Below are 17242 nucleotides of genomic sequence, written 5' to 3'. Positions count from 1 at the left end.
TATGCACAGAGCTCCCTGGAAATTGCCTTTTTGCATTAGGTAGTGGCCAGAGAAGTCTTCAAAAGACAGAAACAGTGTGAAATAATAGCCCTTATCTTGACCTTGAACTTCTCCAGAAACACATTGGGCAGACAACGTTGTTTCTTTTGTTGTTGGGAATCGAAGACGGTGTCTGATATTCAGACACATACAGTACTCTCTAACCCCACTCCTCCTCTACTCTTTAACTCTGGCCAGGGAACTATTTGATTTCAGCAAAGTCAAGGAATTATCATGATTCTGAGTCAAAACGGATTTCATTGTGTGGTCCAGATACATGAATACATTTTGTTGGGTTTTGAATATTTGCCTTGAACATAAATTCTCCCACTTTATGCATTTCCAAGACTCATTTTAATTTAAAATGGCATATACAATATTGTCTATTCTTCTCTATTAAGATGGGAAATACAGCTGCTTGCTTTATTTGGTGTAGGAACCATAAATGTACTTAATTACTTTTTTAGATGATTTAAACCATTTGTGTTCGGCCGGTCAATGGATGCTCCACACTGGCTGTAATTTAGGGCTCTGAGCAGCATAGAGCATTATTACTATACCCCATGTATACGTTATACACACTGTCAACATGTGCTTTCCACGTAAGCAGTAACAGATAGAGCTTTAGCTTTTAACTTCCTTTCCTCAAATCCTAGACTACAATAATACCAGAAGGCCTTCCATCCACATATTGCCACAGTGAGCAGGTCAACAAGTTGTGAAGATATAACCAAGAAATCTGTGTATTTCCATCAGTCATGAATCACTCTGTCTATCTGCTGTCTTTATTTATTTGAGCAAAGAATTAATGTCAGGTTTATACAAATCATGCTGGATCATTAAAATTCTAATTCAAATCAATAAACAAGAGCATCATTATGAGTATTTATTACTATTCACGTATGCCCTTATTTCTTTCACCCACACTTTCTCTCTCACTTTTAGAGCTCCTTTTTCTCTCTCTGAAATCTCCTTTCATCTAACATTCACCTTTTGAAGTTTTATACCTTTCTTCTCAGTCTTTGTACCTCTGGGCATTTTGCTGTAATGGATAGAGAGGTGAGCACTGACTGAACACTACTGTGGTACATCAATGGCCAGCACCTCAGTGACATATATTCTCAGTTCAAAATAATACACATTATTGTTCAGTGCAATATCGAAAAAATGAAACACTTCACCGTGTAGGCGAAGGACATGAAACGAAACTAATAAACAAGTGATTCACAAGCTGTGATGTGAGTGCAATGTTTAAAAGACTCAACTCCGTGTCTCAGCCAGTCAAGTTTTACACCAAGCATTATTATAGTAATTATAATTTTTATGTATTCTAAAATATCTAAATAAGGTACAAACATTTCATCTCAAAACATACAGAAGAAATGTGTTGCAGGCAAGCTAATCACAGACTGCAACAAACACAAAAGACCGTTCAACGGCAAATCAAAACTGCGTTTTTGAATTAGACCTCACCAAACTCTTTGCATGGCACATTTTATATGTGTTTTTTTTTTTTTGTTTGTTTGTTTTTTGTTTTTTTTGAAAAAGAAACCTCTTGAAGTATAAGAGGTCTCCTGACAGCATTTTGTAAACAGAAAATTAGGTGACTCTGCAAAGACAAATCAGTAAATTAAATCACAAAATTATATAAAATTAAATGCTAATTGCATTCTTTTTTAATAACATTTTTAATTGCATAAACTAGCAAATGAAATACTTTTTAATTTGTTTTTAAATGTGTAAGTTAATTGAACAATTAATTAACCCCCTGTCTGAGTATTCTTGGTACAGTGTGATGCTTCACACTAACCCTTTAATCACACAGACTGTATCAAACACTTTGCTTCATGATCATTAGTTTGTTCAATTCAGATATGTTCCTGCTAAATCAATGAAAGGTTTGATTTGTTCTGGCTTTGCATTGATAACCAAATGTTTTTTTAAACCACAGTCTCTCTGCATTTCACTGAATCAAGCTTATGAAACTATACACTGTCATTACTGTGATCAAAAACTAAATCTGTTTCAGCTCAATGCATTAATCCACAGGATCTTTGTGTAGCTTTATCACACAGCATGACAGATGAAATGTGATTGTGGTGGAAAGTTATTTTCTGGGATCTTTATCAATCCTCTGACCTCGATCATTTTTCTAGTGTGAAGTCTCACTCTGAAAACAAAGATATTTTAAGTTGCTTGTTTATTCTAAAACTGTTAGAACTATTTTCCTTTAGTATAAATTCAGCTTGTCTGTGTCTTTTTCTCTTTGCTGATACTTGACACTGTAAACCTGCCCTGCTACACAGTGATTTTTCTACTGCTGAACCCACTCCAACGAAAATCTACACAATTAGTTAAGTGAACTGTTCAGGCTCAACACAGTGGGACCTCCGAGAACTCATAAACAAATCATCTGAGCATCCACCACATGAGCCATGTTCAGACACCAGCCTCAGTCTGTTTAATGTTCTGCGTCTTAGCTTCCCATCTCACTGTATTTAATGTTCATTTTGCTTTTCGGCTGGTGTGTGGTCCTCAAGCTTAGCAAGTTTGTACATGCAGCAGAATGCATTAGTTAAACGCTCTTGGCTTTTGTCAAAGTATCATTGAACACTTCATTGAATTTCCACCCTCTGGTGTTTTTTCACCTTTCTATGAACTGCTTATTCTGATCAACTAAAGTTTACATTTCTGTCCATACATTTCCATCAACCTGCCTTGTCTACTGTTGTCCACTGCTCTAAAAAGAGAGCTGAACATATTACACCAGTTCTTTTGACTTATATTGGCTTACAGCATGTTACTGGGTAGAATTCAAAATTTTACTGTTTGCACATAAATCATTAAATGACTCAGCACCAAAATATACTGCTGACCTGCTTGTACAATATGAGACAGTCAGAGCTCTGAGTCCTCTGAAACTAACTTTCTTGCTGTTCCAAAAATGAGAGAAAAGATTGGTGAGGCCTTATTTTGTTACAATGAATCACATCTATGGAACAAATTACCCAAGGATCTAAGGTGTTACTCAACTGTGTCTGCCTTCAAGAGCAGGCTTAAAACCCTCTTATTCACTGCTGCCTGCTAATGGTGTGTTTATTGCCTGAATTTATTTATTTATTCATTCATTCACTTCGTCTTTTTTTCTTTTAAAAAACACAGAGTTGTGAATAAATACATTTGCATTTGCCTGTTAGTGATTTTCTATTTTTCCCAGAATACCTTTCACCAGTCTACCAGATGTAGCTAGCTTTTATTCAGCATCAGTGAAGAAATAATAATTTTTGCTGTAAGTTTTACTTCCTGGCTGGTCCAAAATTGTCAAACCCCAACCAAACCATATATCCTCACCTTTGACATCTATAGTCTCAAACATCTCAGTGGTAGAGGTTAAAGAGGCAGTACACTTCCTGTGAAGACATTCTGCCCAAAAGGCACAAAAATCCCAACAAGTTAGACTACAACTACTTCTTCAATACTACTACTTGAATACTTCTTCATCCTGAAGAATGATGTCTGATGCTGAACTCAAAATGTTTCCTCAAGACTGGTAAGTAAAAAGCTCTTAACACTAATGGTGGCTATGTAGTGATAGCAAAAACTACATAACACCTTTAATTATGAGGAACAAATCTAACCATTGATAGTTTGGATCCTTTAAAATGTTTGACCCCAGCCTCTGCTGGATTTCTGCTTGAAATATCTCACCATTATGTATGTTATCTGCATTTAGCTGGCTAGAGAAAGTAACTAGAGGAAATACAGACCATAAAATGAGAAAATAAAAGCAGAGGTGCAGCCTACAATGCCAGAAGCTGTTTTTGTCTGGCTTTTTGTTTTGATCCTTGACCATTATTTTCCTATGCACACCTCTTGAGTTTTTCTGTCTGACCACCTTAAGCAAAATGGGAAATCTACTGGTGACATAACACCTAAGTCACTGTGGAAGCCAGGGGAAATCATGTCACCACCTCCTAAATTCAGAGGACAGATGGAGGTAACCACTGGAGTGACTGGGAGCAGCTGAGAGATGTGGACATGGATCTCAACCGATCTGCACTGTTCAGTTTTCTGGTGCTGAAACTCACAGAAAGGTGTGTTTTAAATGTTTTAAATGCCCCCAACCTCCCGTCCCACCACTCACTCCGTCTTACCCAGAACCCCTTGAAAACACATTTGGATTAAGTGACTTATCAAGCTTGAACGAAGTCACCTGCATTTGAAAATGCGTGTACTATACATGCAGTGAGGTCAGAGCTGACCTGGCACAGTTGTGCTGAGCTGTGAACTATAAAAATTTTCCACTTCATAATTCAACAACGGGGAGAGATGTAGCTGTTCCACTGTTAACATCATATCCTGAGGTAATCATAACATCTGAATGTTAGCTCTGGATGTCTGGATTACATCATGTCCAGCAAATGAACAGATAACACAGACGCTGAGATGAGAAAAACTGTAACACATAAATGTAAAACACTGTTCCACACCACTTTGAAGAAACTGCTTTCAGTCACTTTTAACATATTTAGATTCCATAAAAAGTATACTGAACAGTCTGCTCTTGGATTAATATACTTTATCTTTGCACCCACGGTAACTGTCCTTAAAGCACCTTGGATCAATTGTGCTGTCCAGAATGTGCAGCCAACAAAACCCTTAACCCAGTGTACAACTTTCAAAATAGAAAAGCAGCATAAACAGAGTCACCATCGAGTGAACATATTTTACCCACTATGATGTCCAAGGCTACGTTGATAATGTTGACAGACAAAATACTTGAATGAACTAATATGAGCTTTGTGGCCAACACAGTATAAATAATTTCTCACTGTTCTCACTTTCTCACAGTGAGGAAACAACTCAGAGACAAAGCTTGGTAATGGAAAATAGTTAAATCATGACAATGATGTGTCTTTCCAGATGTGGCAGCAGAACTACAAAACACAACTGGTCTCGATTAGTAACAGTGTGACTGGTGTTAACGCTTGCTAGCCCAATTTAAAACAGCACTGTCTGAGGCTGAATTTATAGACTGCAGAGTTTTCCACATTATCATGTAATTGGGTTTTTAGAGAGTGCAGTTCACTAATTGGCAAAAAGCAGGCTCCAGGAAGACGGAGACTCAACTTCCCATGGCCTACAGTAAAGTTGCAGTAGTTGCTTTGTAGAGGTATGTATTTTTCAAACCTGTGGATATTTTTTTATTTATCAGTGGCTTAAAGCTCTGAGCAGATTCTTTGTGTCATCCTCACCTTTCTTGATCTTACGATGGAAGTTTATGGCATCTACAGAGGCAGTGACAACGTTGGTGTTGCAGTGCCGAGCTGCCACGATGCCAGCGACCTCATCCATCAGCTTCATGGTCACACCTGTGTCAGACACACACACACACACACACAGTTTGACTTTATTAAGATACAGTATGTCCAAACAGGAAGGCTAGGTTCTGAATATTTTTGGATCTCACTGTTGGACTGGCTGTCAGTCTTTATTCTGGATTTTCAGTTGTGTTTGAGACATTATTTCACAGAGATAAGATTGGTTGAAGTAAACGTTAATTGGTTTCCTGATCCAATTACTATCCACCTGAAGCTAAACTCTGACTGAGTCCCAGTGCCATTTCTTCAACATTAGCTTCTCATTCATACTCATGAATTACATTCATGTTAATTTAAGTTAATCTAATAAACGTAAACAATAAAAACTCCAAACACTCTTGCAGAATAGTCCAGTTACTTACTGTCCATCAATATACACAGAACATTGATAGCATTAGTAATTTGTTTTGAGGATTAAAATAATCTTCCATGAACAGAGGTCATTTTAGTGAACACTTGCAGTCATGTAAATAATGATTTTCTTTGCTAGGTAGCAAAGACTGAGGGAGCATGACACTGTTATACCTGCACAAAGTCTAAAGGAGGCAGTTTGGGTGTGCGTACCACAGATGACTTTTAAAGAAGAGACAGGTGGTTTCTGTTAAAGGAATAGTTTGTCAGTTTTCTTGCCAAGAGTTCAATGACAACATTGTTACCATTCAGGGAGCCTTTAATTGATGTTGATATAAAACTTTGTTTAAAGTGAGACAGGAAAGGCTTCTAGGCTTTAAGAAATGTTTTTGTTCAGCCCCTTGTGGAGTAGTTAAAGTTTTTTAAGCTTTACAACGCTGTGGCGGCTTGGCAGATTTCCTGTTAATCAACACTAACAATCTTGCCAATAATGACCGACAGCCTGTGTACCTGTAAGTGCAAACTCCCGAGGAGGTACTCCAAACAGTTCTTGGATCTGGTTGCATTTCTTTATTACAAACACTGGAGAGTGATTCAAACACAGCAGACCAAAATTATACCAGAGCTGGACAATACCAATTAATGTGATACATCATCTTGATGACATCTGGAGCAGGTACTATCTGATCCTGGAAACATCTTTGCCAGTCTACCTTTGCAGAAATGTGGTCTTTGTATTTCTTAAAACTATGATAAACAATGTCTAATGTATATGGATATTGAATGGATTCTTGACACTGACTCCCGCATTTTATCAGTATCAAAGTCTCAAGCTCATTGCTGCCTAAGGTGGTAAAGGTGGCATGATTTCTTGAACTGAACTGAACTGTAATAATCTACATATTAGGCCTCAGTGCAAAGTGTCCCATTCTAAAAAAAAATCCTCTACTAAGCCACATGTTGGTGAAGATGAGAACTGGGCAAGCAGTTTTTTGACTAAAGTATGAACCTGATCATATCTGTAGCAACAAGAATGAGCAGTGTCACACAGTTGTGTAATGACTTCAAAAGAAATCAAGTTATTTTCTTGAACAAGATCATAACCCTTCCTGAACCATAGCTGAAAGGCAGAGTCTAGAGAAGAGTAGGCATAAAGAGGGCACTGGTTGTAATACGAAGCAGAGACAGAGCCTGTTTATACTCTAAGTGAGACCTAAACTGAAACCATATTTTCAATGAGCCAGTCACACTTTTCTTGCTAAGATATAATTGAAGTCAAAGAAACTGGACAACAAGAGGACTGCTCCATCTCAACCCATGCTGGAGCAGTACCATGATAAAAATTCCAAATCCAAAAAATAAATTTGTAAATGTTGGAAGCCTTATAAAAAATACAAGAAATTAGGCAATGTTACTCCCCCATCCACCTTTTATCTCCCTGGGATATTTACTGTATTGATGGGAAAGTAGCAACAATTTTCAGCAAAAAACCAAATACGTTTATTTCCCAAAATAAGGCAACCTGTCACTAACTTTAACCAAGGAGTACTGGTTGCCAACACTAAACTAGTTCTTAACCATAGATGTGGGCAGATCACTAAACACTCATATAAGGTATACTGTAGATGGACATTATGTTGCAGGTGAGATCTCTCAGCATCAGCCAAACTGCCAAAGCTTAGAACTGGTGCATCAACACAAAATAAGATGCGATCTGGAGCACAAGGCCTTCATCTGAGTGAGACATGCTGTTCATTGAAAGCTTAGTTCCTGCATGTTATTGAAAGCTTTACTTGTGACCATGTGCTTTAGGTATCATGGCTGTTTGATAATTAATACTTTTCATGAAAACTCACCACAACTGGTATCCACTGTGAGTGAAATGAGTGAGGGATGAAACTGTAAACATTTAGCAGCCACCTTTCAAGCAGGTGGTGAGTATTTGATACTAAAAAGATTGTTGTTGGGTGAAGTATCACTTTTAAGATGTGAGAACTTCTACAATGAACTACAATGAATTGTGAAACTCATCAGTTCCTTAATCGACCAGAGCTCATAAAGTGGACACAGAGGAATTCACAGATCTGCACCTGCAGTTATCAGACTGTGCCACATGTACGGCCTTGGCAGCTTGTGTCATGTGTGAAGGAAACAGCTGTTTGTGGGTTTCTCACTGAAAGTGGGACATCTTGTATAGAGTGGGTGGGTTGTAGATGAGAGAACCGAGGAAGAGGGTGGCATCTGTTTCCCATCTCTGAGAAAGTGCGTGTGCATGTGTGATGTGTAAGTATTTGTGAACGTATGCTCATTTAAAGATATTCAGGCTCTTCACTAGACATTCAAGTCGCCCCAGTCGTTCCCTCTGAGCTGCTTTTCCTATCTTTCATGCTACAGAAAATCAATAAGTCTGCTTGCTGATGGCTGGTTTGGCTCAAAAAGGCTCCTATCATCTCTATTTATGACAGCCAAGTGTGTGGGAGTACAAACAGAATGTGTTGCTTGCTCCCAAATGCAGCATTCCTTGTAAAAGTGGACCCACTGAGTTGATTAAGCATTAAACATACTATTACTTTGACATCCTCTTATCCCAAAGGGTCGTAGCATCACTTTCCTTCTATTTTGCTGATAATATTGATCTATACAAAGGCTTCTTTTTCTGGCAAAGCTACACCTTGGAGAGAACACACTTCAGGATATTTCAAAATAGAAAATGGTTTAATGCTACAGAAACTGAATCAAGCTCTGGCTTTGATGTGTGATTATATGGTTAAACTCAGGACAGGCAGTGTAAAAGTGACAGATCTTTTGCTCCATCACATTAAAGGCTCCATCATCTGTAACTCAGATCACTAAACTATATCCTTTAAAGACAACCACTCTCTGATTGAGGCTGATGATGTGGCCACAGTTCAGAAAGGTGACACCCGCCTGTCAGGCTTTAAGTGCGAGCAGGCAAGGAAATATCTCACTCTCTTCCTTAAGCCTATTGCAAGGCATTTTCCAAAACCCATCTTGTTTTTTCTCTCTCCCCCAATCTCCGCTATGTTGTGAAAATTGATGGGATCTCACCTAAGATTGAAAATTTCCCCTGGGTACAAGGCACAGTGTGCTGTGGCTATTCAAAGCCTCGAGTGGTCGTGTCTGAGCATGTAACACTTAATGGAGATGGATCATGACCTGACAAGATGATGAAATTGAACGCTATATTACAGTGAATTGAATCTAAACATTTCAATTTAATTTAAAGACACCCTACTTTTATCTGTCACAGTGGCCTCCACCTGAAAAGTCCTCACATCTCACTGCTCATATCAAAAACTTGGCTATGAACTATGTTGACTTTAAAAAACATTGAAATGAAGTTGAGAAAGCAGCTGTTAATGGATCACATAACTACTTGTTTGACAAGTAATGGACCTGCACAGAAGTATCACCCAAGTCTGCAATTCTCCTAAACTCTATGGATCTTTATGGTAACTTTTAGGTAAGTGATTTTATTTTTGGCTCCACAGATCAGTATCACTCTCATCAGCATTGTTTTCAGTTGCAGCAGGCAGTGAGAGAAAAAACTCAAATCCCTAAGTCCCTAATCCCTAATCAACACCAGTTTTGTGACTTGCTAGTGAGCAGGCGAGCATTTCGCAGCTAAAGAGCGAGATATTTCACTCAGTAGTTGGTGGAGACCAAAACAAAGCTAAACATAAATTAATATTGCACTTATATTCACCTAGTGGCCAGAAACATGACTCCAAATGAATGATAATGTTGCTCTGAGTTGGCCAGATGTGTAAATAAGCAGTTCTTTACCAACAAGTTTGTCACATGAACTTAAAGTGTGGCAATGTTGTGTTTAGAAAAAAAAACACAATATTCATCTAGGATATGAACACTTACATGAATACTGTATGTTGTAGTGTTTTAGGATATCCACGTCTTTCTTTAAGCCCAAAAGTAAATGTTGACTGAGGCATGAATTCCAACTGAAGTCTTCTCTGTTGCTGCTGTTGAATTGTACTGTCTTCCTCTCATGGGCCTAACATGGTCCAGTACCTTCCCTGAACTCTGCAAGCTGTCCCAACTTGAAAACTTTCCTCTGCCTCCAGGGAAACTTTGCTACAATATGCATATAATCCTTTAGAGTCTTTAGAAGAATATCTCAATGGTAATTTTAAATAATGAATGTTCCAATCAAAGCTTCGTAGTTCTAAAACCACTATTGGATTGGAGCATAGTGCTGCATCAGTGACATTAACTGGTAACTAAAGCGTAAACATCGGGGTGTGTTTCAGTTGCTTCAGTGGGGTCACAGTTTAGATAGATGTGTTGTATTGAAAACCGTTTGCTTTTAATAAAATGTTAGGCCATTTGACTTCAGTCTAAAGAGATAATCTATTGAAACCATTAGTTCTCTAACTGTAATCTTATTTTCTATAAAGTAATAAAACAATAACAACCAAAATCTAAAAGTTGCATTTGAAAAGATAATCTAACTGTAATAAACAACATGCTGCTGTTGCTTTTTCTGCAGTGTGTGTTTTGTCTTTATCTCAGAGCTCTGCTGCAAAACAGCAGCTCTGGTATCAGTCATACATCAGCTGATAAACTCTGATGATATTAATCCTTGAAACAAAGTGACCCTGCTTTTGCAAATATTAACTGCTAAGAATTAGATTACGGTTTTATTCTGTTTCTCTGCAATGGTATGAGCGCTCTTATCAAAATGAAATGATCTTTAGGTCATTCAGGGTAAATAAAGGAATCATGAGGGACAGACAGAAAGCCCCGCTCAGCATGCTGCGGTACAAAGTGAATGCTAATGTGTTAAATGGCTAGACTGGAGCAGTCGAGAATATCGTTTTATGGCATGACATGAACTCTGTAACTTTGTAAGAAGCGAACAAACCTAAATGTACACAAATAGAAATGTACTGAGGACATGGTTATTTGTAGGTTGGACTGTGAATTTCTGAGAGATTCTGAGACTGAGTGGAGCAGTCAGAGTGGACTCCCATGGTCTTGTTCCCCAGCTCCCCAGTGTTAGCAAGCTCTCTGGATGCCTTGAGAAAACGAGGATGGTGTGTGTGTGTGTGGTAGGGGGGTAATTATGCCAGTTTGCTCAGGCTCTTCACTTTACCACACTCCCTGAGAGACTTCCCACTGCCTAAGAGTAGCTAAGTAGTTATAAACTACGAGTTTGGATGTTTGAAAATACCGTCATTAAGCAAGAGTTGGTACTGATGGCAGTGCTGAGAGGCAATTATGCACAGTAACTGATAAAAGTCTTCATTATCTAAATTGTTGGAATTTTAGTTACTTATTTGTCTTCACCACACACTTGTCACATTGTGGGGAAAAGCTCCCCAAAATGGTTCATTAGCATTCCTCATCAGCAGCAGCACAGCAACGACTGTAGATGGGAACGTAGATGTCTCTTTGCTTTAGACAGGAATATCGGCATTTCATTGAGCTGTTAAGGGGAATAGAAGGACAATTGTTGATGTGAAGCATTGTGGTTCCGATTTTAAATTGGTGTTCAGATCTTTGTTCAAGTCCCAAATCATGGCAAGAACATTTCAAGTGAAAGTGAATGTCAAACTTTTCTACAACCTTTTTCACCCAGTTTTTGTCGTCACCTTAAGGTCCACCAATTAGCATTTCTTATTAATTGTAATACATTAACAATGAATCAAATCTGCATGTAATGTGAAAGGGGTGACTCCCCCATGAACCTATCTTAGCAAAATGTTTTAATTTCAATATTCCTGCATGATGCAGTTTCAATGTTGCCATCAGCCCTGTTTCAAGCAGCAGGCAGCCAACAGTTTATCTGGTGCATTAGAAACCTGTGACTAAAATGTCGAGACAAATCAAGTGGAGGACTGAACTGTCCTTGAGTACCAAAGATGCTTGTCTTTATTAATCACTACCATCAGTGGTAACTGTTAATGCAACTCCAAAAAAAAAAACCCTCTCCTTGTACAGTTGATGTAAAAGGTTGAAGTGAGGCTCAATGTGAGACTGCAAATGAGGACAAGCGAGGCCAAGACAGCCCTGGGCCTAACGTTACACATTCACAGGGTGACATGGCACACTATGACTCTCCCTTTGCCGTAGGGTGGGAACACAAAAGGCAGAGTGGGGGGGGGGTTGGGGTTGGGTGGGTGAATGGGGGTGTGTGTGTGTGGGTGGGGTGGATGGAGATGGTGTGTGTGAAGAGGAAAGACAGCTCACTCCAAATGGGGAAAAAAGGGCAATTAGTAACCAAGTCCCTAGTGCAGCCCAGTTTGCCACAGGGCAGAATACCTCTGTGATCAGATCCCTTGTGACGATTTCCCCAAATCTTCGCACACAGAGCCGTCCATCGGCAACGAGGCATAAGACCAAAGAGGGGAGTCTTCCGGGCAGCTTTTGTCTCCCATCAACTCTGTCTACTAACTTAAAGCCATTTTTATTAGAAACAGCTCAGACGCAGCACCCTACGCAAAGCGCCAAGAGACATTAAGGGGAGAAAAGAGTGTGACACCAAGAGATTGAACCATCTGTGACCTCTGCCTTTCTCACATATTCTGTTACTCCCTTCATTACTTTATCTCTAGTTTTTCCCTCTCTTCCCTGCTCTTGCCCTCTGCCTACCTTTATCCACCACTGACAATATCCCTATCTCACGCTGTCCCTCTCATCTCCTCCCTAGTAAGTGCTTTAATCATGGACAGTATCAAACGGCTAAAACTGCCTCCTAATGAGCTGTTACTATAGAAACAGCTCCTGTTAACATTACTGCCACGCAGAAACCCACCCACATCCCATTACAAAGTCCCATAAGCTGCATATTTTTGTATATTTTACTATTCCAGCTGTGGTGAGCTTTACCAAACACTAGGCAGCACCTTAGCAGATTTATGTTTGACTCTAAGTTCTGCGAGTTGCAAGCGAGAGCTGTCATGATTACTATTAAACTATGAGCTCCATGCACACCACAGGCCTGGGAAAATCACTGAGATACGATTCCTGTGATGGAAATTCTGTCAGATAAAGGGCTTTCAGATAAAATGCACCTCTGGCTGTGATGGTAAAGGTCATCGACTCCTGCAGATGGGGTTTCTAAATGTACAACTTGGCCTTTAGTTTGTAATAAACATAGTTCATCTCTGTTCTGGTTTTATCAGGGTAAAATTTCAACACTGAAACATCTTCACTTTGGTTCATATGAGCTTGTAATTTACTCAGCATGGACTTTTTTTCCCTGGGGGTAAGAGGATGTACCCATCACTTTTCAAAATCATATTTTTGCCTCTCTGTATTTTTACAGTTTCAATTTGATTTACTCACTACAGTGTCTCTGAAATTGCCACCCAGCCACCAAAATCCAGAGGAGAGAAGCTCTGATGTGATAAAAGTATTGATTTCACCCCTGAAGCTACACACAGGTTACTACACACTGTGACAGGTGGTGGTTGTTGGGGCTGTATGTGGCCTGATTAAAAAAGAGCCACAAACACTAATCAAAGCTACAAAAATTACACCTCTCTGCATGTCTCAGGGGAGGAAATGTCAGAAACTTGACACCTGGCTGAAAAGCGGTATTTCACTGTCTTCTTTGATTGAGCGTCACTGATGGATGTGGTTGGTGTGGTCAAACCTGTAACCACACTCAATAATAAGGTGACCTCTCTTTTCTGTATTTTTTCATAGTATGCCCCACATTGATGTACAACTGAGAGCTTGTTGGAATCACTTAAAGTATGTGTCCATTTCTTCTCCTTTTTCCTCTACACATGCACAGAGTCAGACACAGGCCTTATTATACCATTCCACGGGTTGTTGTTGTGCTGAATCAATTTGATGCAGGGTTGGTGGTGATGTAGTTGGTGCCTTCTCTCTCCTGTATTGATTCTATGTCAGCATTTAGCACAAGTGAACAAACTCTCCACTCAGTTAGTGGCTGGTTTAAACATAGTGAGGCTGCTCTGCTATGTTATTATGTTCAGTTTCCCTCAGTAATAACCATATTCAATATTCAGGTTTACTCACTGATTCCAGTTGGAGTTTATGTCTCCATCACAGCAGCCAGACAGAACTATGATGATTTTTTTAATTTTTGCTTGATGTTTTTTTTTTTTTTTTTGGTAACTTAAAAAAATCTACATGAGTTAATTTTATAACTTATGTAGATTTGTTAAGATGACAGTTTCCCTTTGAGATTAATGTAGGTCTCTCTATATATTTCAGGGTGCCAGAGTGGGAGGAATCAGTTTCTCTTGAGTACCAGGAGCTTGGTTTTCACCTGGATGTCCCGATCTTTAAAGACTCTTCTCCTCAGTCTAGAAAAGGCCCCAGCAGTGCACCTGATTCAGTATTTTATTTCAGAATCAATGTTGGTATTGAAATACAGAAGGCCTGCCAAAGTAGAGGAAGCAATCCACGCGCACACACGGACAGACACACACACATACCTCACAAAGGTCAATTACACAAGCTCCAGTGGACATATCCCTGTCCCCCTGAATTCCTCTGTCTCAGGCAGTGACATGTTTTATATACTCACTGAGCATAGATCTGAGTGGAGGACAGATAATATACAGAGCCACAGTGATGGATGTATTCCTGTGCTCAGGCAAGCTGGCTCAGCTCTGACACTCACACACACATGCGCACACACACACACTCACACATATTAAACCTGCACAAACCAACCACTTTATAGGCCCACATCTGTATTTCCTCTTCTTTCTTTCACACATAGACACACGTGCACATTAAGTGAAAGAAAGTGTGCACAGAGAATGATACATTGTTGGCCTTTGTGTGGCATTAACACACACACACACACACACACACACAATCACTGGCCGATGATTTTCTTGTTGTGCACAGATGAAAAGCACATTCATGCTCAAAACTAGAGGACTAACTGACAGAACAAATCACAACATCTAGCAATGTTTGTGTCGTTTTAGTCTCTTTTTTTCCAGTCTATTTGTTTTAATCGGACTGTGGTGGTGTCCACCTGTGGCAATCAACTGCTGTTTCCATGGAAACAGGTGTTACATGCTCTCTCTTCCTCTCTTCCTGAGAGGGAGCAGGAAGAGAAGGAGAGAGAGCATGAGATAATGAGGAGAGGTGGGCAGACGGTAAAGAAGCAGCAGCACAGAAAAAGGAAAGAAGGAGAGAGAAAGAAAGGGAGGAATGTTGAGTTAATGGGCATCCTGGTGAACTCAAGTCAGATGTTCTGATCTTCTGATCCTCTGATCTTTTCCTGCATTTAGACAATTTCTAGGCATGTTGAAGACTTTCATTACATACCCAGGTATCTACCACTTAGGGAGCAACTGTGCAGTCAGAGGCTTTGACCTCACAACATATGGCATTGTAAACATTTTGGGCATTTATCAGGAATGTTTTTGATGCAATGTGCAGGATGTTCTCCTTTACTACTGCCAAGCAGCACATACAGATAGATAGATAGATAGATAGATAGATAGATAGATAGATAGATAGATAGATAGATAGATAGATAGATAGATAGATAGATAGATAGATAGATAGATAGATATCTTCTCAAATTACATTTGATACATTTAGAAATGTCCTGTTACTCTGGATCATCAGAGAAGTCAAAATTGTTCACAGGCAGAGAGCAGTTCCAATGAAAACAGTTTATAAATAATAGAATCACCCTAAAACCTTGGCAAACAACATAGCAACTATGTTTTATTGTAATGCAGAGGATGTGTGTGTCCTTTGGTGCCAAATAACTGAAAAATGACTTGCTAAATGAGGAATGTGATGCCCACACAGGGCAGAGTGGGATCCTGTACGCCTGTCAAATCAATCATGACCAAATAAATGGTATTAAAATGACACAAATGTATTGCATTAGCATTAGTGACATAATTGTCAAATCTCTGACTGGAGAGATGTGGTGTCTCATTTTGGCTTTGCTATTATCATATGCTGTCAGTCAGTCAGAAATGGTGGAGTTTCAATGAGAAAATTGAAGTATTTTATGGAGAAAACAATTACAATTCATCTGAAACTTGCACACGTACTCTCTATGTGATTACAAAACACATGCCCTCAGATGTTTATGTTTCTGTGCATGTGCTTCATGTCTCTTAAGTATAGGCCTCTTTTCCACACCACAAAGGGGAAAAATACAGTACGTTAACAAAGTCAGTTTGCTTTTCTCCAACAAGAGTATAGAGAGAGAAGCGAGGGAGTGGGGGGAAAGAGAGAGAGTAAGACACAGTAAGAGAGAAAGAGAGAGTGAGTGCCCTGGCTGCCTGACCTGACTCGGTTATGTAAACAAAATAAGTGTAGTGAAAGCAGCAGCAGCGAACAACAGGGAACATTGCCTAATGAGCAATGGCATGTACAGAGAGACAGTGGCGGTGTGTGAGTGTGTGTGTATTCTAAATGACCTGCATGCTTGTTCCACATTTGATTCTTAATTGGACAGATTTCTCAGGGAGCTCTCCAAATTAAAAAGGCACCCGTGACACGCGTGTCACTTACCTGTCCCACCCCACTCCCTCCCCCTGCCATCCTGCTGTCCTGCCCGGTCTCCTTTTTCCATTCCCTCTCTTTCTCAGTCAACATCTTTCTTCTGTTTTCCCTTTCACTATCTGGTGTCTCTCCGATAGCCTCTTTACATAGCTGACCTCAATAGAAATGGCAGTATGAGTTACGAATGTCCTGCCAGAAACAATATATCTCAACTGATAAAAAGCATCTGTTCTGCACTGATAAAATGTTGGATTTGTTACAGATGCAGCCAGAATGGTTTCTAGTGAGGGTTTGCTTTTTTATGTTGCTCAGGACATCAGATATTCAGGTTTCTGGTTACCAGTTATTTAATTAATTCTTGCTTTTAATCTTAGTTTGCTTTCTGTTCGGATTAGTCTCCACTTACAAAGAAAACTTTTTTTTTTCTTTTTTTTTTGGTTGTTTTGGATTTTTGTTTTGTTTAGTTTTAAGGGATCTGGCATCAATCCAGCAGAGAAAAGGACCCAAGGAGAAACAACAAAAGCACAACTGGAAGCTTCTTGCTCATATAAAGTGAAAATATTTGTTAAGGATTCTGATGTGAACACAGCTTTTGTGAATGCATGCAGAAAAAAATATTTTTTGCAAGCAAAGCCTCCAAATGCCTGTTTGAAAGCCCAAATTCTATAAACAATTTTTCTACTTAAAGATGATTGAATATTTAACAAGGTCAAAAACCCAGCAATCTCAGCCCGCAGGTCGACTATCTTGTCAGCAAAACACAGAACTGGAAACGGCATCAGCAACATAAATTCCCTGTTACAAAGGCTTTCTATTTTCAATTTGTCATTCTCATTGTCTATTTCCTGCTTCGTCCTTGTCATTCGGTTCTTTACTATTACAGCCATGCTCATAACAGCATAGAATGCTGTCAATGCAAGTAGCACAGAACTACAACAACCCGAGCAGTTATTTCAGCCAAGCAG

The 17242-nt window shown here is 39.3% G+C and overlaps 1 protein-coding gene across 4 annotated transcripts in view; it reads right to left on the bottom strand.

Annotated features, from left to right (window-relative positions):
• The window catches only part of acot7 (acyl-CoA thioesterase 7), a 51372-nt gene that overhangs the window by 14553 nt on the left and 19577 nt on the right, over positions 1 to 17242 (bottom strand). For all 4 annotated transcript variants that reach the window (XM_018688913.2, XM_018688914.2, XM_018688910.2 and 1 more), the window contains one exon: positions 5295 to 5411. In XM_018688913.2, the coding sequence (XP_018544429.1) occupies positions 5295 to 5411 (117 nt within the window). The remainder of the gene's footprint in view (positions 1 to 5294; positions 5412 to 17242) is intronic.

This window comes from Lates calcarifer, linkage group LG6 (genome assembly GCF_001640805.2).
Source record: "Lates calcarifer isolate ASB-BC8 linkage group LG6, TLL_Latcal_v3, whole genome shotgun sequence".
In the NCBI taxonomy this organism is placed as follows: Eukaryota; Metazoa; Chordata; class Actinopteri; family Centropomidae; genus Lates; species Lates calcarifer.
The sequence above is the reverse complement of the archived record's forward strand: the minus strand, read 5'-3'. Positions and strand labels throughout refer to the sequence as shown.